The sequence below is a fragment of the Notolepis coatsorum genome, assembly GCF_963971535.1.
Source record: "Notolepis coatsorum genome assembly, chromosome: 4".
NCBI classification, from domain to species: domain Eukaryota; kingdom Metazoa; phylum Chordata; class Actinopteri; order Aulopiformes; family Paralepididae; genus Notolepis; species Notolepis coatsorum.
Genome location: NC_140168.1, coordinates 190,897,636 through 190,923,407, shown reverse-complemented (window position 1 = coordinate 190,923,407; position 25,772 = coordinate 190,897,636). Strand labels below are relative to the sequence as shown.

Genomic DNA, 25,772 nt, shown 5'->3' with positions numbered 1-25,772 from the left:
TCAAAAGTAACAAACTCTAAGCTAAGCTCCTTCAGTAGCGTTTAACTGGGACGTTAAACTGGTTACACATTTGTTTGTGAGGGGGGCGACGTCGTGGTCGAAATGGAGGTCAGCGTTGAAACATTGCTGTACCAATTCCCATTATTCTAGTCAATAATAGTAGCGCGCCCAATGTCCGATACACAGGCCTGATACACAAGCCTGCTGCAGTCCCGTAGGCTAATCAATGACACAAAACGATGATGAACAATAATGAAAGTGAAAAACAATTGATTCCTTCCTTGCATCATGACTCATATGCCATAAGGGGCAAGCCGCTTGCATTCCTGTCGGGAGTAGAAATATAGCCCTGAGGTGCACAGGATCGTGCTGGAACACGCCGCCCTGCAGCCAGTAACGAGTCTCCTCCCGCTGCTCTGTACAGCGAGACAACAGTGCAACAAGGCCTTCTTCAGTATAGCTACACTTTGGGGTTACACCGTTAGAAACGGTCAACATTTCCCATTCTGTCTGTGTCGAGCTAAATCTAAATAGTCAACATTTCCCATTCTGTCTGTGTCGAGCTAAATCTAAATAGTCAACATTTCCCATTCTGTCTGTGTCGAGCTAAATCTAAATAGTCAACATTTCCCATTCTGTCTGTGTCGAGCTAAATCTAAAATAGTCAACATTTCCCATTCTGTCTGTGTCGAGCTAAATCTAAAATGGTCAACATTTCCCATTCTGTCTGTGTCGAGCTACATCTAAATAGTCAACATTTCCCACTCTGGCCGTGTCAAGCTAAATATAAAGCTTTAGATTTGCAGTTTTAAAAACCTTGACCTCCAACATTTGTCAATCAAGTTGTACGTGTTTTAATGGATTTGATATCCTTTGCTATTTGCCTCACGTCTTGTCTTATTGTTATGATTTTATATGCTGTGTAGGCCTATGCTGCATATTTCTGTACACTCGACGTGACTGTAAATTAGGGGAACCTTAGCCTTAGTTGCCTTTCGAGTTTAAATACATGTTTGAGGGTTGCATACATGTTCATTGATTGATTTGATTGAAAAGTTTATTAACAGATTGCAGAATGGGTACAATACAGTACAGCTCAATACATACACACAATTGTTAAGGGGATGCGGCACCAGAGAAAGACTTTCGTCTTGTTTACATTCATTTCCTTGTGCTTTTATATGGTAATAATAATGTGTACTTTGCATTGCGTTTCTCGGGCGATTGAAACGGGCAACAGGCTGCATGCGCAATGCAATATCAAAATACCATCGGTGTGTGTGTGTGCAGTGCACACTTGTGGTCTACTTTATGGGCGTGGAGCGACATGAACAGGCAGGCGAAGGAAGCGAGGAGCGGGCGGCGTTTAAACCAACAACACGCGTCAACAAACAAAGTACAAGCGTCTGCAGCGCGGCGCCGCCTGGACACCGGACGAGGAGAAGAGAGACATCGATGGATATAAAATAAAACACCTGAGTTTTATGAACTCTTTGACGCCGCAGGTAAGTTTGCAGCCGACGGAGCCGCTTGTCGCGCTTGAGGGAGGGGGGAGGGGGAGGGGGGGACCGTGCGCACGCATGTTGTGTCAACATTAAAAGACTGTCAAGTTCCCAATTGTCTCGAGTTCTTCAAAGCCCCGTATAATAGGCTGACGTTGGCAGACAAACGACTATGAAAGAAGTGTGTCCAGCTGTTAAAATGTTTTTATTTTTTGCAACTTCATTGCTCCCAATAATGCATGACCAGTGTTTTCTTTTGGGACGTGACAGTGTGTTTTGATTAACAGATTGCAGAATGGGTACAATACAGTACAGCTCATTGTACACAAGTGTTAAGGGATTGCAGACCAGAGAAAGACTTTCGTCTTGTTTACATCAGAGTCCCCCATTTTCAATTCATCATAACAATATATGACATACATACAGATAGACAGTACGGTAGTTATGTGAAGCTTGCTTGAAGCCACGTCCTCCTGGCTGCAGGAAGATATGATGCAAAAGGACTTGTGTAACCCGTATATACCTGCTTCGGAAGGCTGCTGCACTTGACTCTCGTTTCCACCTGGCAGTCGCTCTCGAAGTTGGCATTCCGTGGCAGGCAAATCCGAGGCTTTTGCAGCCCAGGGTCAGTTCAGTGCCTGTGTTTTCTTATTAATCTGCATGTTAATGCAAAAAAGCCGAACATTTTAATTTCACACATGCCTGCCCCTGTATACTGCCTGCCACCGATGTAAACAAGTGCAGCCTGTTATTACCAAACACACATTTCAATCCAACAGTTTCTGAAACACGTTGCACAAAGCAAATACCTAACACCACTGCCATAATGAGCTGGGTCAAGTTCAAGTTTTGTTTTATTTGTCACTTATAAGGTACGTGTACACAGTACATTACAGTGAAATGCTTGGATCTGTATGAGCCCCCTGATATTGTGCTTCATACAGTAAAAAAGAATAAAGTCCAAACACTATGTAAACTAAAGTACAAAATGCAAACCTTTTAAAAAGGAAAAATGCAAAAATTAGGTGGGGATGTACCCTCAAACCAACGTGATTGTAGGCAGTAGGCCGGTGGCAAAAATGATCTCGTATACCGACCGTTGTGAATGAATTCAAGATTGAGGACAAATAAATCACTGTGACTCAACAACCGCACATCCTGTTGTAGTAATAATTCAGAAGCGAGCGCCGTCTCCTCATAAACCAGGAAGGAGTTGCAGGCGTCATGTTGGACTTTGCTCTCTTGACAGAGATGTTCAGAAATGTGCGGTGTGATAATAAAGTATGCGCGCGCCGCTCACCCAAGTGACTCAGTCATTGTCCAGCATTGATACAATAGATGTGGGCCATTAGGCTGTAATGCAACCCTGTATGAGGGCCATTCACTCACACGCACACACACACACGCACGCGCATACTCACACGCATACTCACACGCACCCATGGGCGTTGGTTTGGAACAGTGGAAATCCATCTAAGCTTCGTCGGCACCTGACTTGGGCCTAACAAAAATAATAGTTGGTTTCAGGTTGGTTGTCAGTTTGGCCATGGGTAGGTAGGGATTTTTTTTTTTTTTTTTTTTTTTTTTTATTCTTTCCCACGGCGACTATGGATAGGGAATTTCTTTATTTAATTAACCCTTTCACTGCCACACGACAGAAGGTTAGCCCTTTACTATCACACAACCGACGGCGATGCTCCATCATTAGCATCATTAGCTCCGCGGATGCGGAGCTAATGATGCTAATGATGGAGCATCGCCGTCGGTTGTGTGATAGTAAAGGGCTAACCTTCTGTATTGTCACAGTGAAAGGGTTAACCGGCTGTCGTGTGGCAGTGAAAGGGTTAAAATGTTCACAACAACATGGATGCATGTACTCTGCCAGCATGTTTAATATCCATAATACTAAATGTTTGACTAAGATTTCTATGAAACTTTATTCTAAAAAAAAAAAAAAAAAAAAAAAAAAATGATTTTTTTTTTTTAATATATAATTTTTTTTTTAAACTCATAAAATATATTGGGTCGCACCTAAATCGGCAGGGTCGGTCGGCAACCTGAAACCAACCATTATTTTTGTTAGGCCTCAACACCTGTGCAAGCTCGCTCGTGCACGGCACGCCTGTGACTCGAATGCTCTCTTGTAATTAGGGTTTCAAGCATCAAGTGCAGAAACCCTATTGTTTTTGTGTGAATTTAAAAATAAATTCTCCTTCAGCATTGGTTTTGTAAATTCCCGTGAGACGACAACATGAACTTTGGCCCATTGGTTGGAAGTTGTGTGTAAAAATGCTTTCCAACAAATATGACCCCAATTGGCCTAAAGGGGGGGCGCTATAATTAACTCATTCCCCGCCAACGACAAGTATACTCGTTATTGGCCGCCAATCGTTGGACACCAACAACGAGTATACTCGTTATTTGATCGTTATTTCTTTTATTCGCTATTTCCATTCATAAATCATCCAGGAAAGGCTGTGTTACCATAGGGAATGAGTCTGAGATCGCAAAAGTCCAATACCGCTGCCTGGTGGTATGCGGCCGATGTTGCACTCCCTCCTGTTCACTGTTTTTGGTTCGTTTTTCTTTTTTTCCCGATATTAATATCCTATCACAGCGCTGTATTTTGGCTGGAAAAGGCATATTGGGAGTCAGAAGGTGCAGTACCGGCCAGATCCTGTTATTGGGGCTATCTCGAGAATGCAGTAACCCCCCTCCTTCCCAGTCTCTCTATGGCTCTATCAGCTTAGCTTAGTTAGCTCACCCTAACGCAACGTTAATTTCGGTATTTAACGCGACGTGGGCATAAAGGAATGGCGAGGATGGAAAGCATGTTAGATGCATTTGACCCCTTGTGGGGAAAAAAACAACAGGCACTTATTTCAGGCAAAATAGGCGGACTCTGAAGCAATGCTGTCTAACGTCTACACACGCTGAGCTGCGCTGAGCTACTGTTGTTGTTGTTGCAGCCGGGCGGATACGCTCACGATGGGATTTTCAAAATAAGAGTATCGCAATCTGAATCGATCTTTTTACGTTGCATCGATCCTATTTGATAATTGATAATGGATCGATATATCGATCTGGATCGATCAGGGCTCCACAGTGCGACCATATTGCTCGCATATGCCCCTAAAAATATGTGTTTGCGAACCTGAAAAATCAATGACTTGCACGGTGTGCGAGTGCAGATTACAGCTCCAGTCGTTCTTTTTATTTCTCCGCTGAGAATCGTTAAAAAACTACAAGTCCCACATTGCACTCAAGCCAACGGTCCAATCACAGTAGAGTGACGTGACTGGTTTCATGGGAAATAAAGCAAATGACCAATTGGAAGCTCTCATTTTGCTTATTTACTTCCTGAAACTCCGCCATTGCGCTATGCGAGACTTTCCCGAGACACAAGTAACATTAAGTTTTATGTCTAGTCTTACCAATAGCAATAGATTTTAGAACACCTAGATTTATCGATAGTAGGGGTGTAACGGTACACGGATACGTACTGTACCGCGTCAATGTGGTCCTCCGGTACAGTACGGGCTGTGCACCGTACGATTGCAATGGTATGGTCAACCTTTTTTTGCAGAACTTAAATCCCCCCGGCCCCCGTAATTTATCAACAACACTGCGGTCTGCTGTGAGCATTATAAAACAAACGTGTGTGTAACCGACCGTGAATTAAAGTGTCAATGCTGTTTGTCATTTTAACAGCAGATACTTTCTTAAATGCCATCCTCCCGACAGAGCGGTGTTGATGGGGAGCTCAGATGGGTTCGCTTGCTGGTGTTATTAGCATTAGCTGAAGAGCTAACCGAAAAGCTAGTTTTAGCTTTATCATTACCTTGGCTAAAGTTGGGGCTATTCATAATCCAGCAATAATGGCTGCAGACCTGCAAGCAAAGTACAGCAAGTTGGCACAGGAGTATTCCAAGGTAAATCACTTTTTCACCAGTAACGTTATATTGTCTTGTTTCCATCTAACGTTAGCTAATGCTAGCTAACCTAGCTCACGTTAGAGTCATCACTGATCGACCTCTCGCACACAATTAATGACATGTTGCGGACAGCCATATCGGTGACAATGTTTAGCTTTTAGTGCCAAATTATAAGAGTCTGAGGCGGAGTCTCAAAAGAGAATGTTGAATATTTATTGTGCAAAAATCACAACAGATCCTCTGCTACTTCACCGGAGCCAGCATTGTAGACTGAGTAGGGTATATCTGCAGAGCCACTGGGTAGCGACTGAGTGGATCATTGGAGTAGGGTATATCTGCAGTGCTGCAGCCCCATAATACAGTATCATTAATCAATCACCTGTTGTTGAATAAATACCATTACTTTCTAGTTATTACTAAAAAAAAACAGTATATATAAAACAGTAGCTGTGTATATATATATATATATATATATATATATATATATATATATATATATATATAAAAACGCGCGACAGACAGACAGCGTCAATGTGAGAAACCCTCTCGCTCTGAATAATATGCATATTAGATCACTCTGTGATTAACCGCGACGGGCATATAGTAAATAAGGATATAAAAGCATGTTAAAGACGCATTTATTGGACGCGTTGCGCGCAGAGTTTACATAGAAACAGCGTGACTCCCGACAGCGCGACATCATCACAACAACACGCGTTAGGTTACAGGTTGTTTCTGTTTCGGTGATATATTTTCGGTGAAATTTCGGTGCATCCCTAGTTGTAGCACACAGTGTAGATACACACACACGCACACAGTGGGCCAGTGACTTTGGTGGTATGTGCTATTGCACAGATGTGTGTCCAGTTCCCGTTTGCACATGCACGGATTGCACGCACAGTACAAATATACATTTATTTAAAAAAATTAAAATAAACTCTGTTACTTGAAATATTTTCACTGTGCTCCTAAAATTCTTTGTGTGCTCCTACATTTTTTCATTTAGGAGCACATGTGCTCCTTGGGAAAAAGGTTAGCGTAGAGCCCTGTCGATGTATCGTCCCACCCCTAATGCTGTGAGTGTTCTGTTATAGTCTAGAGCTACTCTTATCCCTCATTACTCTACTATACTCTTTTATGTATTTACTCTGTTTATTTGATCAGGGACAGTGCATAGCAATCAACAGTTTTATAACATTTATAAATGAATAAAAATGAAAAACTGTAAATATGCCAACATTAGCAGGGTTGCTAGTTTTCAGCTGTAGTCCCTGGGCTAGATGTTAAAGCCAGAAAAGAAACAGAAAAATAGAAAGACATTAAAGCTAATATAGAAACAATTTAAAACATATTCTGTATTCACTCACTAGACATTCATACATCTATCAGATCATGCAACATACAAGGACATTACATGGTCAGGTGACAGAGTACAGTCGGACAAGCAATGCAGACAGTCATGCAGGCAACACACACTCTATGCGTAGCAGCTAGCAGGTTAAAACATTGTGTACAGGGACAAATCAAAGCCCATACATTATTCTCATTGCCACCTCTGGTTTCATGGCTGTGATTTTTTATTTATTTTTTAACATATTGGAAGTAATTGTGGAGGTAACTTGGCACCTTGGTAAAGACGACATGCTGACCACATCTGTGACAATAGGTCAATTTAGGAACTCTACTTTAGATGGGTCTGGATTCTATGATGAATCTCGATGCAGCTCAATAATATATTACATCCTCAATTCTATAATCTATATTACTGCACAAAGTGCACATGGCTACTTTTTCATCAATTAATACAAGCAGTCAGATAAATTAACTTTTATTTAGAAAGTTCTTAAATCAGAATGTCAAAATAAATGTCTTTACTAGTGTTGCATGATACAGATACTAGAAAGGTATCTCGATTCCCAGCCTGATGCTGTATTTTCTATGAGTTGAGTGGATGCATGACCAGAGCACTAGCTTTAATAATAATAACAATATAAATTTGATTTGTAGTGCTACATTGTAAAATAACATAAAAGCTAGCAAGAGAGTAAACAAAATGCATAGATGCAGAATCATCCAAGTCTGCATCATGATGCATCTTAGAATCGAGACATTTCCACACCCCTAGCCTGGATACTGTGGTCAGTTTAGGAACTCTACTGTAGATGGGTCTGGATACTGTGGTCAGTTTAGGAACTCTACTGTAGATGGGCCTGGACACTTGTGGCGTGAATGGGAAATACTGTCCACACTTGCTGCTGCTGTCCCCCAAGGCTGAGGTTCAGGAAATGGACACACACCCATCATCCATCAACGATTGGTTTTGTCGGGTCGTTGAGGTTTGTCGATGCTTCTAGGAACTGGGCTGTGGCCTATATCCTGTGTTACTTGGACCTGTTTTTAGCTGTGACCAGCAGCTCTGTTTTCTCGCTATGTTGGTTAGTTGGTCTACAAAAGTGTCCCCACCCTCTGGCGGCCACAGTTTTCGTCCCGTAGGAGGCTGACATTTTAGATTAGATTAGAATGTATAGTAAATTCTACAGCACAAGTACAGTACAATGAAAATAAGTTTGATCAGAGTGCAAATGTAACAGTAAAGTGCAATAGTAATATACAATGTACAGGTGATTAAACTGGGTATAAAATATATAAATGAGTACTACTGAGTAAACACTACCATAGAATGAAGCTCATTGAGTACTCGCATCCTCTGTTTCAGAAGTGAAACGACTACCGTAGAATAAAGATCAGATATAAATGTAATGAATTATTGTTATTATTATCATTGAGTATACAAACTCGGTGGCTCCACAGAATCTCCCATTCATTGTCAACGGAGCAGCTCCAGACCTTATACCTGAGGGCGTCACAAGTTTTGATTCTTGTGTCTCTGGTTTCTGGCTTCGAGAGAGAGGAGCTCATGTTCACACATTGTGTGTGTGTGTGTGCGACGTGCGTGTGCGTGTGTGTGTGTGAGTGAGAGATTTTTAGGTCCTCCATCACGCTGTTTAAGCATTCTACTGTGAAGCCACGCATGTTCAACCTGTGCAATGATGATTCCATGTTCTCTAGTATTACAGCTAACATCCCTGATGTATTTGTGGTAAATTAACACCTTAGAGAGGTGTCCATTCTTGAGGTTGGCTGTACTTTTGACTACAGCTTAGAAGAAGCCTTCCTAACCAAAGTGTTGAAATACCAACAGCTACAGCAGACCATCTCACAGCTAGGCTACAGATGTAAACTCCTAGTTACACTCCTAGGTAGAGTTGTTCCGATACCGATACCAGTATCGGAAAAGCCGCCGATACTGGCTAAAATGCTGGTATCGGTATCGGCGAGTACCCTCTAATGCTGCGCTCCGATACCATATGACGTAATTTATCAACACTGTGGTCTGTTGAGTAAGCATTATAAAACAAACGTGTGCTTAATCGATTAAAGTGTCAATGCCATTTGTCATTTTAACAGCAGATACTTTCTTAAATGTCATCATCCCGACAGAGCGGTGTTGACGGGGAGCTCATGGGTTCGCTTGGTGGCTGGTGTTATTAGCATTGAACAGCTAACCGAAAGCTAGCTTTAACATTACCTTGGCTAAAGTTGGGGCTATTCATATAATCCAGCAATAATGGCTGCAGACCTGCAAGCAAAGTACAGCAAGTTGGCAAAGGAGTATTCCAAGTTAAATCACAATGTCACCAGTAACGTTACAGTCTTCTATGGTCTTCCCATATACCGGTAGCTCATGCTAGCTAACGGTAACGTCGTCATTGCACAATTGCACGTCGCGTACACAATTAATGACATGTTGCGGACAGCCATATCGGCAACAATGTTTAGCTTTTAGTGCCAAATGATAAGAGTCTGAGGCGGAGTCTCAAAGGGGGATGTTGAATATTTATTGTGCAAAAATCACAACAGATCCTCTGCTACTTCAACGGAGCCTTGTAGACAGACTGAGTAGGGTATATCTGCAGAGCCAGTGGGTAGCGAGTGCAGCAACGTATAATGTCCGTGTGGATCTTTGGAGTAGGGTATATCTGCAGTGCTGAAGCCCCATACTCATTGATAATGATACTAATACAAATCTATACAATCACCTGTTGTTTAATAAATACCATTACTTTCTAGTTATTACTAAAAAACAGTATATAAAACAGTATTTGTTAAAAAAAAAATATATATATATATATTTATAGAAAATGTATATATATTTTTTTTTTTTTTTTTTTATGTATGCACTGGTATCGGATAAGTATCGGTATCGGCCGATACCCAAAGCTTAGGTATCGGAATCGGATCGGAAAGGAAAAAATGGTATCGAAACATCTCTACTCCTAGGTACACTACAAATACTACTACAAAATGCAATGCAATAAAAGTATCATACATTACTCTAATATGAATTAAGTTTTGTTTTATTTGTCACATATAAGTCAAATGCTTGGTTCTGTATGACCCTCCTGAGATTGTGCTTCATAAAACAGCAAAATACCAAACAATATACAAAACTAAAAATTACAAAATGTAAAAATGAGGTAGAAGAGGTATTCACAACTGTATTCACAGAATAGTGTACAGTGTGTGTAACGTGCTGTGTGCGTGTTGGCCCGGCCTTAGTAAGTGTTTGCATGAATGCATGTAGATGTCTACAACCAGTTGGGTTGCCTTGTCTGCAGTTTATGACCTCCCGGTGTCATCATGTCAGATAAGGATAACAAGTCTCCTCACGTTGGAACAGTTGATGGCACAAGGTATTTCCCGTTACTAGGGCTGCTCGATCATGGCAAAAAATCATAATCACCATTACACAATTACTCATTGATTTGAGAACGGCATATGATGATGATGACGACTGAATTTGTTTCTGTCAAAATAACTGGAGGAACAACTTCATTTCAGCAACTAGTGACCAAAAACTCCATCGGATTTAAGTATCACAATTCTTTCTTGTGACGATCACCACACTGCCTCCAGATTCCAGGTTTAACCCCACTAGATTCGATTCCAGGTTTAACTAGATTCGATTCCAGGATTAACCCCACTAGATTCGATTCCAGGTTTAACTAGATTAGATTCCAGGTTTAACCCCACTAGATTAGATTCCAGGTTGAACCCCACTAGATTAGATTACAGGTTTAACCCCACTAGATTAGATTCCAGGTTTAACCCCACTAGATTAGATTCCAGGTTTAACTAGATTAGATTCCAGGTTTAACCCCACTAGATTAGATTACAGGTTTAACCCCAGTATATTAGATTCCAGGTTTAACCCCACTAGATTAGATTCCAGGTTTAACCCCACTAGACTAGATTACAGGTTGACCCCCACTAGATTAGATTACAGGTTTAACCCCACTAGATTAGATTCTAGGTTTAACCCCACTAGATTAGATTCCAGGTTTAACCCCACTAGATTAGATTCCAGGTTTAACTAGATTCGATTCCAGGATTAACCCCACTAGATTAGATTCCAGGTTTAACTAGATTAGATTCCAGGTTTAACCCCACTAGATTAGATTCCAGGTTGAACCCCACTAGATTAGATTACAGGTTTAACCCCACTAGATTAGATTCCAGGTTTAACCCCACTAGATTAGATTCCAGGTTTAACCCCACTAGATTAGATTCCAGGTTTAACTAGATTAGATTCCAGGTTTAACCCCACTAGATTAGATTACAGGTTTAACCCCAGTATATTAGATTCCAGGTTTAACCCCACTAGATTAGATTCCAGGTTTAACCCCACTAGACTAGATTACAGGTTGACCCCCACTAGATTCGATTACAGGTTTAACCCCACTAGATTAGATTACAGGTTTAACCCCACTAGATTATATTCCATGTTTAACTAGATTCGATTCCAGGTTTAACCCCACTAGATTAGATTACAGGTTGATCCCCACTAGATTAGATTCCAGGTTTAACCCCACTAGATTAGATTACAGGTTGAACCCCACTAGATTATATTCCAGGTTTAATCCCACTAGATTAGATTACAGGTTTAACCCCACTAGATTAGATTACAGATTTAACCCCACTAGATTAGATTACAGGTTGAACCCCACTAGATTAGATTCCAGGGTTAACCCCACTAGATTAGATTACAGGTTTAACCCCACTAGATTAGATTACAGGTTTAACTAGATTCGATTCCAGGATTAACCCCACTAGATTAGATTCCAGGTTTAACTAGATTAGATTCCAGGTTTAACCCCACTAGATTAGATTCCAGGTTTAACCCCACTAGATTAGATTCCAGGGTTAACCCCACTAGATTAGATTACAGGTTTAACCCCACTAGATTTGATTACAGGTTTAACTAGATTCGATTCCAGGATTAACCCCACTAGATTAGATTCCAGGTTTAACTAGATTAGATTCCAGGTTTAACCCCACTAGATTAGATTCCAGGTTTAACCCCACTAGATTAGAGTCCAGGTTTAACCCCACTAGATTAGATGTTTAACCCCACTAGATTAGATTCCAGGTTTAACCCCACTAGATTTGATGTTTAACCCCACTAGATTAGATTCCAGGTTTAACCCCACTAGATTTGTTATGAGGCAGGGTTAGATCAAGCAAGAGGGGGGGGGGGGGGGGGTCCATATTTGGTTCAAGTTTGGTTTGTCACGTATAAAGTACATTACAGTGAGATGCTCGGTTCTGTATGAGCCCCCTGAGAATGTGCTTCATGCAGTAAAAAAAAAGGAAAAGAATAAAGTCCAAAGACTATAGAAATATACAAACTAAAGTACAAAATGCAAAATAAAAATGCAAAATGAGGTATGGTGTGTGTGACACTAGAGAGAAAGAGAGGGAGAGAGTGAGTGACTGAGTGACAGCTCAAAGCAGACTGAAGTTCTGTGTTTCCAGGCAGCCAGCTAGCAGCACGGCCTGAGCTGGTCAGCAAGGCAGCTACTGTAACATATAGGATATAGCCACCACCAGGAGACAACGAGAGAGACGGAACTGGTTTTGTGACAGAATGTGGAGAACAAACCACATTCAGACCACATTCAAAAGCAGCAGAGCTTCGTCACTGCTGTTTTGGGGACCAGAAGCAGATGTTAGAAGTAGTGTTGCACGATACACCGATACTAGAAAACTATTGCGATACCCAGCTGTTAAAAACGGTTCAATACAAATCTTCGATCACATTTTATTAGTATCGATACCTTTGAATTATCTTTTCCCCCCTTCTTTTTCCGTTTTTCGCCCATCCCAATGTTAGTCGTTATGCCAATTCCCAATCCCCCTTCCTGGTCGTTGCGCACTCTACCCCCTACTGTCGGTCTGGAGGGCAGAGACTATCGCATGCTTCCTCCGACACATGTGTAGCCAGCCCACCGCTTCTTTTCACCTGGCAGCGCGGACTCTCACTGGGAGAGTGTAACGTGTGGAAGGTCACACTACCTCTCCCAGATCCTTCCCTTGCTGTGCAGGCGCCCCGACCGAACTGTAGGAGTTGCTGTTTCCAACGACCAGGACCCACCCACGCCGGCTTCCCACCCGTTAACACTGCCAATTGTGTTAGTATGGATGGTCGGCCAAGCCGGAGGCACCACAGCCGCATTTGATCCCACTGGCTCTGTGGTGGTAGACAGACACTTAGTCCGCTGCGCTACCCGGCCGCGCTAGTATCGATACTTTTAGAATAATAGCCTGATGCGTATTTTTTATTAATTTTTTGTATCCACTTTTTCCCCTTATTTTTCTCCCATCCCAATTTCGCTGTTTCCAATTCTCCCCTCCCCTGTCTTGAACATTGCTCGCATATGCCCCCCACAGGTCGGTCGCAGGGAGGATAGAAGCCTTGCATCACGTGTCCCCTTCGGTACACGAGGAGGCAGCCTGTCACATCTTTTCACCTGCCAGCGCGGACTCTCATTGGCGAGGTGTAACGTGTGGGAGGCTCACACTACCCCCGCTATTTCCTGTCTCTGCTGTGCAGGCATCCCCAACCGACCTGTAGGAGTCGCTGTCCACAACGTCCAGATTACCACCCATCGACTTCCACCCGCTGACTCTGCCAATTGAGTTAGTATGACGGCCGGCCCAAGCCGGAGACAACGGCGACAGCCGGATTTGAACCCGGTGTCTCTTGCGTTGGTGACGAGCGCAATGTCCGCTGCGCCACCCAGCCGCCCTTCTGATGCGAATTTCAGAGAGTCAGAGCGCACGCTTTGCATAGTGGGCGTCACCGTGTCAACACTGTCTGCTGAATAGACATCCCCGAATCTCTCTCTCTCTAATAATTTTTCATGTTCTGTCATCTAATATTATTATTCCATTACTTTTCCTGATACTTTAGGTTTTTGCCGTGGTATCGTTTTAGAACCGGTATCGTGATACTTGATACTATCCAAAAGTCATGTGGTTCAGAAGTGTCCTTTTCTCAGAATCATTTTGGTTAAATTATATCTTTAAATGTATAAAGAGAAAAGACTACACTGTAAAAAATAAAGGTTTTTTCACAGGAAATTCACTATTATTTTACAGATTACAGATTTTCTACTTTAAGTGTAAATGCCATACAAATACAGTAAATTACCTTTTATCAAAATATTAACCATTACATAAAGGTTGTAATCTGTAAATGTATTTGATTTTACTGTAATTTGACAGTAAGTATTTGGCAACCATTGATGCCAGACATTTACCGTTTTCTTGCAGCTTTTTTTCTTATAGTGTAGGGTTTTCATTAAACCATGAATTATTTAGCTTATCTCTTTCCCCCCCACCTACAGCTCAAAGCTCCGTCCCATCGCCTTCACTGATGCCGCCGACCCTCCTGGCGCTCCTTCAACCCTTTCCGCCGTGCCAGCCTTCAAGGATCCGCTAGGCCGCCATGTTGGAGCCTCCGGAGACCAGCCGGGAGATCCTGGACTGGCTGACCAGCCTGCACCTGCCCCAATACACGGTCTGCTTCCGGCAGGGGGGTTACCGAGCTCTGGACGACTGCAGGGACCTGACCGACGAGCGCCTCCTGGAGCTCCGAGTGTTCCCGACCGGCCACCGTAGACGCGTCCTCCGCAGCTTGGAGGCACTCGGCGTGGGGCGAGAGGGGGGCGAGGCCGGGGGAGGGAAGGGCAGGGGCCGCAGGAAGCCCGTGCCGAGCCCCAGGCTCATGAAGAGGGGGACTTCTTCGCAGCCGCAGCCGACAGAGAGTCGGGGTTACGATTCGGAGGCGAGCCAGACGTTACCGCCCGGAGTGGGCTTGGTGTCGGACGCCGAGTTCAGGGATGCGGATGTGTCGAAGTGGGGGTCCCTCAGCCCGCCCCGGCTGGCCCCGCGAGACCCCCCTCGCCGCGGCGCTCACCAGCGCTCCTCCGCCTCTACGTCCAGCAGCAGCAGCAGCGACTCCGTCTCCCCCCGCTCCGAGATGCCGTCCGACTGGGAGGCTTCCTCCGAAGAGCCCTCCCTCTCCGGGGCGGAGTCCACCCCCTGCCGCGCGCCCCCGCAGACTGAGGACCAGGGTGCTTTCCCGGGGGGGATGGTGGAGAATGACATCTACGAGAGAGGCCCCAGCTTTAAGGCTTGCAGAGGTGCGCGGCCCACCCGCTCCTATAAACTGAGGCACCGGCCCGTCCCCGAGATCCCACACCAGGCGCCGCGGCCGTCTCCAGCCTGGTACGCGCACTCCCTTCCCTCACATGACATGTACATTTAAAAAAGTACAAAGAAAATGTCAAATAAAAATAATAACATCAATATGCAATACATACATTATTGTTGTACCATGTGAGCATGTTATAATTCATGAAGTTATAAAGTAAGGGTTCATTTAGGCGCTTGAAACCCTTGAAAATGCTTGGAATTTATTTCATAATAACAAATTGGCAAATAGTTAAAAACTAGGGATGCTCGATATTGGCTTTTTTACCGATACCGATATTCCGATATTGTCCAACTCTTAATTTCCGATACCGATATCAACCGATACCGATATATGCAGGGTTTCCCCGTCCAAAAAACGGAATAATTTGAGGTAACTAATAATTTCACTGGATATATATATAACAAATATTGTTATTGTTATTGTTTTTTTTTGTTTTTAAACCGATACCGATATTTTCCGATATCACATTTTACTGCCGATATCGGCCGATAATATCGGTCGGCCGATAATATCGGACATCCCTATTAAAAACAATTTATAAATACGGCCAGCATTCGGTGAACTGGTATTCATGTGTTTTGCACAATGCATACATGCGTAAACACCACGAGGTGCTGGAATAACTGGGACTAAGCACCTCGAATGTGCTGAAAAAGAGTGTGAAAAAGCCGATTATATGAATCCTGATAATTTGCACTTTTATAATAAAGCATAGCAATGTGTACTTTAATCATCACACTGGATTTGAAAAGGTGGAGTACACCTTGAATAATAAGCTGCTATTGCCTGAAAGGATATAGCAGTAGCAGTAGCAGTAGTAGTAGTAGTAGTAGTAGTAGTAGTAGTAGTAGTAGTAGCAGCAGCGGTAGCGGTAGTAGTAGTAGTAGTAGTAGTAGTAGTAGTGGTAGTAGTAGTAGTAGTAGTAGTAGTAGCGGTAGCGGTAGTGGTAGTAGTAGCAGTAGCAGTAGCAGTAGTAGTAGTAGTAGTAGCAGCAGCAGTAGCAGTAGCAGTAGCAGTAGTAGTAGTAGTAGTAGTAGTAGTAGTGGTAGCGGTAGTGGTAGTGGTAGTAGTAGCAGCAGTAGTAGTAGTAGTAGTAGTAGTAGTAGTAGCAGTAGTAGCAGCAGCAGCAGCAGCGGGCGGTGGCGGTGGTGGTGGTGGTTTTATTCATTCATCATGACACTATAATATGCACAATCATTCCAGACTGTAAATAAGGTCAACGGTCTTTGTTTCTGGCAGTGACTGAAAAGGTAGAGGCTGAAGCATAATGATTATATGCCTGTCCTATATTCTTATCAAATTGAGCTACAAATTGAACAAAAATATAAATAATTGTACTAAAAAATAGCTATACAAACCATTTATTTGAAAACCAAAAGCAAATGACTAGTGGTTAGTGGTTAACATACCGTTGTATTTGTTCGGTACACTACACAGCCGTTCGGTACGGTACGGTACACACTGAAGCGGTTCGGTACGGATACGTGTACCTTTACACCCCGATGTAAGGAAGTATAATTGAGCAGTAAATTATATAGGCCTTATATTTGAATATGTCCATAGATTTATACTGTATACAAGGACGCCAAGTATCGATATTTTATAATTATTTTATTTTATTTTTTATTTTATAATTTTTTTTGTAAAATGAAGTTGCATTGTTAATTTCAATACCTGTAATAGTACAGTAGTCCACGCACACACACACCTACACACACACACACACATGTGCATTCAGTTAAGTTGGAATATGACTGTAACTGAGGGGTACAATTCCCTGACTGTATTGATAAGTATGGTATCATTAAACCACTACCGCTTTATGTACTTTAACTACTGGCCATACAGTACACGATATCTAAATATGATGAACACTTTCCCACCATGAAACCAGGTCCACACAAAGGTAATAATCAAATATTTAATATATAGCAAAAGGTACATATAATATTCACCATTACGTTTATGATTTGAATGCTCTTGTAAGGCAAATGAGTACTCGTAGGCAAATCAACACTGAATGTCCAATCTCTGGTTACGCAGGAAGCAAGTATACAACCTGGCTCTTAGGGAATTATATCTATGGTCACTTAATGATTATAGCTGGATATACTGTAGGGGTCCTCCCGGTCGTAAGCAGGTAGGGGGGGTAGGAGAGCCGTCGGCAGTATCCCGTCTGGTCAACGATGTCTAGGGAGACTTCACGTACAGAAGACAGTGCAGTAGAATCTTGATCCACAGATGAATACACCTTGGCTCTCTTGTAGGCTGTAGCTGTAGCTGTAGCTCCACAGTGAAGAAGAAGCGAGGCGACCTCAGTCTGGTCTGAGCGCCGTCTCACCTTGACTCCTTTCGGGGTAGATCCAACACTCACCGGTGTTGGCGATTATCCGCTCCACAAATCAAAGTACCAAAGCAAATATATATTCCATGCCGCATAGGGCTCAGCAGTCGTCGGGTAGGTAATCCAATGTACAGGTCCACTCGGTCCTCGCCTAGAACTCCTCGGATGAAAGCGCCACGTGTGGTCTGCCCAACCTGGTTAAGACTCTAGATAACACGAGGAAGCGATGGGGGTGCTGCTCACTTTAGAACTCTAACCGCACGATGCACCATACATAATAGACTATTATTACTTAATAGAAATACGGTGCCAAACTGACAATTCAGCTATTAATTCGCACGAGGTCTCAATGCTATTCGAAGGCCAAACAGGCCATACTACACCGCACGCGGTATCGTGGGGTGAGGCTTCACGTTCTGTTACTTAGTTGGGTAGAAGACAAAGGGATAAGGGATAAGAGAGCTTCTACATTTCTTGCGCCATATTTATATGCACGGTGAACAAATAGTGCCACTCTCTTTTCGGTAGCCGTATTCCTGCGCCGAGCCGGGGCTAGTAGGGACATGTTTCGTCGGTACCATTGAACTTGGCTCCAAGGGGCTTGTCCCTGGCGCCAGGTCCTTGTCCAATAAGAGAATGAACTATTATGGGCTATTAGTAGACTAAAGGGATATTCCGTGTATATGTACAAGGAATATACAAGGGATATCAAACGATATACAAATACTATTCAATATATATCCATAAATAAATAAATATATATATTCGGTTTAATCTGATCCTTCACAACAATGACTGTAATACAAACAGTTCAGTTTGTCAGGTACATGCAACACAGATTACAGTGTTGACATCTGTCTGCTTGAGAAAATCCCATTTGCTGCAATAAAAATTATTGAAGTGAGATGAACAGACTGAAAACTTTATTTTATTAGATAAAACATGTTGACAAAGTTTTACTTTGCAGTTGAAAAAAGGTAATAAATCGCAATAATAATATCGTATCGTGACTTAAGTATCGTGATAATATCGTATCGTGAGGCCTCTGGTGATTCCCCCCCCCCCCCCCCCCCCCAAGCCAATTATCCTATTGACCTAATAAACTTATGACAACAACTATGGACCAAGCACGTTTATTTCCACCACAATACATAATGCATCTGATACTTTTAACACGACACTAAGGACACAAGCCTACCTAGTTTAATTCTGCGTCCCGCTAATGATAATGTAACGTATGATCTCTCATTCATCCCCTTGGGGACATTTGTCCTCTGCGTTTCACCCGTCCTAACTATTTAGGAACAAGCGGGGCGACCGACCACACAATGCGGTGCCCGGGGACCGACTGCAGTTGTGACGCCGGTACCTCGGTCAAGGGCGACAGCGGGAGTGTGTACCTAGGAGTGTGTACCACCTAGCGCGCTTGTCTTTTGACGGCGTACCGGAGGGGAAACCCACGCAAACACGGGGGAGAGGATCATGCCAACTCTGCCGGGGTTTGATTTTCTCGCTGTGAGGGGAACGGCGCTGATACGCCGCGCCGTTCTACAACCCCTGCGTACATTTCTGTACTTTTAAAATTGCGAGACTATAACTTCCTGACTTCCACGGTGCTGCATTTCAAAGGGCTTTACATGTTGTACACCACACTAGCTGTTCTCTCATGTGGTTGTGGTGGTTCTAATCCACAGCTCTCTTTCTCTCTTTTTCTCTCTCTTTTTCTCTCTCTCCTTTCTTTCTCTCTCCTTTCTTTTCTCTTTCTCTCCTTTCTTTTCTCTCTCTCTCCTTCTCTCCTTTCTTTTCTCTCTCTCCTCTCTCTCTCTCTCTCTCTCTCTCTCTCTCTCTCTCTCTCTCTCTCTCTCTCTCTCTCTCTCTCTCTCTCTCTCTCTCTCTCTCTCTCCCCCCTCAGGAGCCCACCGCCGGTGCTAACAGCCAACCCCGAACACCTTCCCGGCTCCCAGGGCCCCAGTGGTGAGAGCGGCGCTCAGAAAGGTACACACGTTCTTTCAGCTCCTTCCTGCTTCATGTCTTGCTATGAATATTTCATTCGGCGGTGCCTGTTGTTTTGCCCGGATTAAAGAAGGGCGGTGGGTGGGGGTGTGTGTTTGCCGGATGTGTCGTGGGAGAGAGCGTCACCCCGTTAGCGCGCACGCACGTCCCGCAGGGATTGCATCACTCCCCCCCCCCCCCCTCTCTCTCATCCTATCCCGCGGTGATGTCCCGCCCGCGTGTTTTTCCGCTGCCCGTGCGCAAGCGAGCCAGCGAGCGAGCGCTCACTCTGAAGTTTTTTCTTGTAGAAGTTGTTTAACTTTGCTAACGATACACAATCTTGTCGTACACGCGGTGCAAGCCTCTCCTCCCCCCGCTGTGTTCATTTGTCTTTGTCAACTCCTGTGTCTTACCTCACAAGATACGTGACAGTATCTCCTGCGCAAGAGGCGAGGGGGGGAGGGGACGGGGTGGCGGTGGGGGAGGGGTCCTCTCAGGACCGTCGTCTGATGTGATCTGGTGATAGCGTCGGTCTGCATGCTAAGGAGATTGATGGCTGCGCTTCGCCGGAAGTGTGCGAGCAGGTACACTATGCAAAGGAACCGCGAGCGCAACGCACCGTATCAATCTTCACAGTGCCAGTGTATCTTCACGCGGGGGTGAAACGTTCTCCATCTTCGGAGGCCTTATTTCTACATCTGTGTAAACCCGCCCAACAGCTATTGTGTCCCGACTCGACACCTTATCCGTCTTTACTCTATAGTTTCCCTGCCTTCCTCGTCGAGCTTACCTTCAATTTCGCAACTATCTCTCTCTCTATCTTTCCGACTTTCTTCCGTGAGGAACGAGAGAGGGGAGCGAAGGAGAAGTAAAAGCGATACACTTGAAGGAGGGAGGGAAAGGAGGGAGGGAGGAAGGACAAACGGGTGGAGGAAAGGAGACAGAGGGAGCCGAGAGAGCTGAGCCATAGCGAGCTAAATAAAATATTATTTATTCATTACATAGCACACACGTGGAAATTATTACTTAGCCTTTCTTGCCATACGTGGAGTGGTGGCCTACAATAGCGAATGTCCCTAACTGACTCCCCGTCGTTGTTCCCCGGTCAGGCCTAGCTAGCTTGACTGGTCATATTTTATTAGGTAAGAGGTTCATCCGGTTTTAAGAGATTCAAAAGCTCTCTTCCAAAGGAGACCTGGCCACAAGTGTGTGTGTGTGTGTGTGTGTGTGTGTGTGTGTGTGTGTGTGTGTGTGTGTGTGTGTGTGTGTGTGTGTGTGTGTGTGTGTGTGTGTGTGTGTGTGTGTGTGTGTGTGTGTGTGTGTGTGTGTGTGTGTGTGTGTGTGTGTGTGTGTGTGTGTGTGTGTGTGTGTGTGTGTGTGTGTGTGTGTGTGTGTGTGTGTGTGTGTGTGTGTGTGTGTGTGTGTGTGTGTGTGTGTGTGTGTGTGTGTGTGTGTGTGTGTGTGTGTGTGTGTGTGTGTGTGTGTGTGTGTGTGTGTGTGTGTGCATGTCTATAGGTACTTGCGAGGACATACTATGCTCCGCCAACCTTCATTGTGAGGTCAAATCCACTTGCGAGGACTTTTTCCTGGTCCCCAGAAATAATATACTTTAGATGACTTTAAAATGATCTTTAAGTCCCTAATATACATTTTTTAGACTAGGTCCTCACACTGGTATAATTGTTGATTTCACCCGACTCTACAGCATTCCTACAGGACACACTCGAGTACTGCAGGGGGAAATATGCGTTTGGCGCAGATGTGTGTGAGGACCTTTGGAGACTATTTTTGATTGGTTGGTCTGAGAGGGGATTGTTTTGATTGGCTGCTCGTGACCTGTCACTCATCTGCTAGCTACGTGACCTCACGTGGTCTGAGAGGGGATTTTTTTATTGGCTGCTCATGACCTAACGTGCATTCTGGGTAGTGTAGTACAATACTATCATATAATAATTCTACTATTATACAACGAGGGCGCCTATAGCACTGCTATCTTATGCAATGACACTATTGCATAGATTATGCAAATTAATGTTTGGCTGAACATCATAATCAAAATCGTAAAGGAGAATGAACGCTAGCTAGCAGGCTATAGATATCTATGACTATGAGCTAAAACGCTAGCTAGCAGGCTAGCAAGCTAAAAGTGACCTCACGTGGTCTGAGAGGGGATTTTTTTATTGGCTGCTCATGACCTAACGTGCATTCTGGGTAGTGTAGTACAGTACTAGCATATAATAATTATACTATTATACAACGAGGGCGCCTATAGCACTGCTATTTTATGCAATGACACTATTGCATAGATTATGCAAAGTAATGTTTGGCTGAACATCATAATCAAAATCGTAAAGGAGAATGAATGCTAGCTAGCAGGCTAGCAAGCTAAAACGCTAGCTAGCAGGCTAGCAGCAGCTGGGCAATCCAAAAGGAGAATGAATTAATGAAAACTTTATTAACAGATTGCAGAATGGGTACAATACAGTACGGCTCAATACACACAATTTTTAATGGGATGCAGACCAGAGAAAGACATTTGTCTTGTTTACAATAGTCATAATTAACAGTTTGTTATTCATTTAGATAATTATAAGATAAGATATTCCTTTATTGATCCCCTTGAGGAAATTCAGGCATCATAGCAGCATGGGGGAGGGGGGAGTTTGGATGATTGATTGAACATTTTATTAACAGATTGCAGAATGGGTACAATACAGTACAGCTCAATACACACAATTGTTAAGGGGATGCAGACCAGAGAAAGACTATTGTTTACAATAGTCATAATTAACAGTTTGTTATTAATTTAGATAATTATAAGATAAGATATTCCTTTATTGATCCCCTTGAGGAAATTCAGGCATCATAGCAGCATGGGGGAGGGGGGAGTTTGGTTGATTGATTGAACATTTTATTAACAGATTGCAGAATGGGTACAATACAGTACAGCTCAATACACACAATTGTTAAGGGGATGCAGACCAGAGAAAGACTTTCGTCTTGTTTACATCAGGGTCCCCCATTTCAATTCATCAAAACATAACATGTTTTAGGACCATTGCTATTTTTATTGTACATAAATGATGGGGGGGGGAGGCCTTACAGGTTTGATTGATTGATTGATTGATTGATTGATTGATTGATTGATTGATTGATTGATTGATTGATTGAAAACTTTATTAACAGATTGCAGAATGGGTACAATACAGTACAGCTCAATACACACAATTGTTAAGGGGATGCAGACCAGAGAAAGACTTTCGTCTTGTTTACATCAGGGTCCCCCATTTTCAATTCATCAGGAAACTGGGTACTGGGTAAGGTAAATGCCCGCACCAGGTTTTAAAGCAGGGAAGGCCTAAAGGCCTCTACATGCTACAGCAACTTCTGCTTGTTATCAATGGGTTGGTTGAGAAGGGAAGTGTCATCTATCTAGGGAACCTAGCTACATACCGGGTACAATGTTACATTAGGCTGTGCGTCGATGTTGCAGAAGCATAAAGGCAGAGTGTTTGCAACACCGTTGCTTTGTCGATGTTGTGGTGCAGTAGACTCTATAGGTCCTACAGGCTACCACTAACAACATGAGTTAGCCCTGGCTAGTGCTGTAATGTAGACTATATAGCTCCTACAGGCTAACACTAACAACATGAGTTAGCCCTGGCTAGCGCCGTAATGTAGACTATATAGCTCCTACAGGCTAACACTAACAACATGAGTTAGCCCTGGCTAGTGCTGTAATGTAGACTCTATATAGCTCCTACAGGCTACCACTAACAACATGAGTTAGCCCTGGCTAGCGCTGTAATGTATACTATAGAGCTCCTACAGGCTACCACTAACAACATGAGTTAGCCCTGGCTAGCGCCGCCATGTAGACTATAGAGCTCCTACTGGCTACCACTAACAACATGAGTTAGCCCTGGCTAGCATGTAATGTAGACTATAGCTCCTACAGGCTACCACTAACAACATGAGTTAGCCCTGGCTAGCGCCGCCATGTAGACTATAGCTCCTACAGGCTACCACTAACAACATGAGTTAACCCTGGCTAGCGCTGTAATGTAAAGAGAAAGACTTTCGTCTTGTTTACATCAGGGTCCCCCATTTTCAATTCATCAGGAAACTGGGTACTGGGTAAGGTAAATGCCCGCACCAGGTTTTAAAGCAGGGAAGGCCTAAAGGCCTCTACATGCTACAGCAACTTCTGCTTGTTATCAATGGGTTGGTTGAGAAGGGAAGTGTCATCTATCTAGGGAACCTAGCTACATACCGGGTACAATGTTACATTAGGCTGTGCGTCGATGTTGCAGAAGCATAAAGGCAGAGTGTTTGCAACACCGTTGCTTTGTCGATGTTGTGGTGCAGTAGACTCTATAGGTCCTACAGGCTACCACTAACAACATGAGTTAGCCCTGGCTAGTGCTGTAATGTAGACTATATAGCTCCTACAGGCTAACACTAACAACATGAGTTAGCCCTGGCTAGCGCCGTAATGTAGACTATATAGCTCCTACAGGCTAACACTAACAACATGAGTTAGCCCTGGCTAGTGCTGTAATGTAGACTCTATATAGCTCCTACAGGCTACCACTAACAACATGAGTTAGCCCTGGCTAGCGCTGTAATGTATACTATAGAGCTCCTACAGGCTACCACTAACAACATGAGTTAGCCCTGGCTAGCGCTGTAATGTAGACTATAGCGACTTGTGTGACTGGGAGACTTGTGTGACTTGGAGACTTGTGTGACTGGGAGACTTGTGTGACTGGGAGACTCGTGTGACTGGGAGACTCGTGTGACTTGTGTGACTTGGAGACTTGTGTGACTGGGAGACTTGTGTGACTTGTGTGACTTGGAGACTTGTGTGACTGGGAGACTTGTGTGACTGGGAGACTTGTGTGACTTGGACACTTGTGTGACTGAGAGACTCATGTGACTTGGAGACTTGTGTGACTGGGAGACTCGGGAGACTTGTGTGACTGGGAGACTCGTGTGACTAGGATACTTGTGACTGGGAGACTCGTGTGACTTGGAGACTTGTGTGACTGGGAGACTCGTGTGACTTGTATGACTTGGAGACTTGTGTGACTGGGAGACTTGTGTGACTTGGAGACTTGTGTGACTGGGAGACTCATGTGACTTGTGTGACTTGGAGACTTGTGTGACTGGGAGACTTGTGTGACTGGGAGACTTGTGTGACTTGGAGACTTGTGTGACTGGGAGACTCGGGAGACTTGTGTGACTGGGCGACTTGTGTGACTGGGAGACTTGTGTGACTGGAAGATTTGTGTGACTTGGAGACTTGTGTGACTGGGAGACTTGTGTGACTGGGAGACTTGTGTGACTGGGAGACTCGTGTGACTTGTGTGACTTGGAGACTTGTGTGACTGGGAGACTTGTGTGACTTGTGTGACTTGGAGACTTGTGTGACTGGGAGACTCGTGTGACTTGTATGACTTGGAGACTTGTGTGACTTGGAGACTTGTGTGACTGGGAGACTCGTGTGACTTGTATGACTTGGAGACTTGTGTGACTGGGAGACTTGTGTGACTGGGAGACTCGGGAGACTTGTGTGACTGGGAGACTCGTGTGACTTGGAGACTTGTGTGACTGGGAGACTCGTGTGACTTGTATGACTTGGAGACTTGTGTGACTTGGAGACTTGTGTGACTGGGAGACTCGTGTGACTTGTATGACTTGGAGACTTGTGTGACTGGGAGACTTGTGTGACTGGGAGACTCGGGAGACTTGTGTGACTGGGAGACTTGTGTGACTTGTGTGACTTGGAGACTTGTGTGACTGGGAGACTTGTGTGACTGGGAGACAAGTGTGACCTTTGGCTGTAGCTAACATGTTTATACACGGAGGAGACAGAGGAACATGTTTGGACAGCTTGGCACCGGGGTACCTCTCGGACCTGCTGGAACCTTATGTTCCTCCAAGGTCCCTCAGGTCCTCTGACCAGCTCCTCTAGGCCGTTCCAAAGTCCAGGCTGAAGCTATGGGGGGGCCGTACTTTTGCTGTGGCAGCCCCAACGCTCTGGAATGAGCTGCCACTGCATGTTAGGCAGGCCCCCACTCTGCAGGTGTTCAAATCACGCTTCAAGACACATCTATTTGCTCTGGCTTTCGGTGTTTTAAACAGTTTTTGAGAGACCTGCCTTTTTATGTGACACATTGTACTGTTTTTATTGTGTGCTTTTATTAAAATGTTTTATGTTTTATGTTTTATCTTATGTTGTGGACTTGTACAGCACTTTGGTCAACTTTGTTGTTTTTAAATGTGCTTTATAAATAAAGTGGATTGGATTGGATGATATGTGCATATTTAATGTGGGAAGTGCCTCATTTGCATATATAAACATCAAATTCAGA

General features: G+C 43.9%; 1 protein-coding gene across 1 annotated transcript in view; it reads left to right on the top strand.

The window, feature by feature from the left end:
- Positions 1 to 1,409: 1,409 nt before the first annotated feature.
- Positions 1,410 to 25,772, top strand: part of arap2 (ArfGAP with RhoGAP domain, ankyrin repeat and PH domain 2) — a gene marked incomplete at its 3' end in the record, with an annotated part of 497,512 nt that continues 473,149 nt past the window's right edge. The window contains 3 exon segments of the mRNA XM_084312192.1: positions 1,410 to 1,505; positions 14,188 to 15,070; positions 19,316 to 19,398. Of these exon segments, the coding sequence (XP_084168318.1) occupies positions 14,289 to 15,070; positions 19,316 to 19,398 (865 nt within the window). The 5' untranslated portion in view covers positions 1,410 to 1,505; positions 14,188 to 14,288.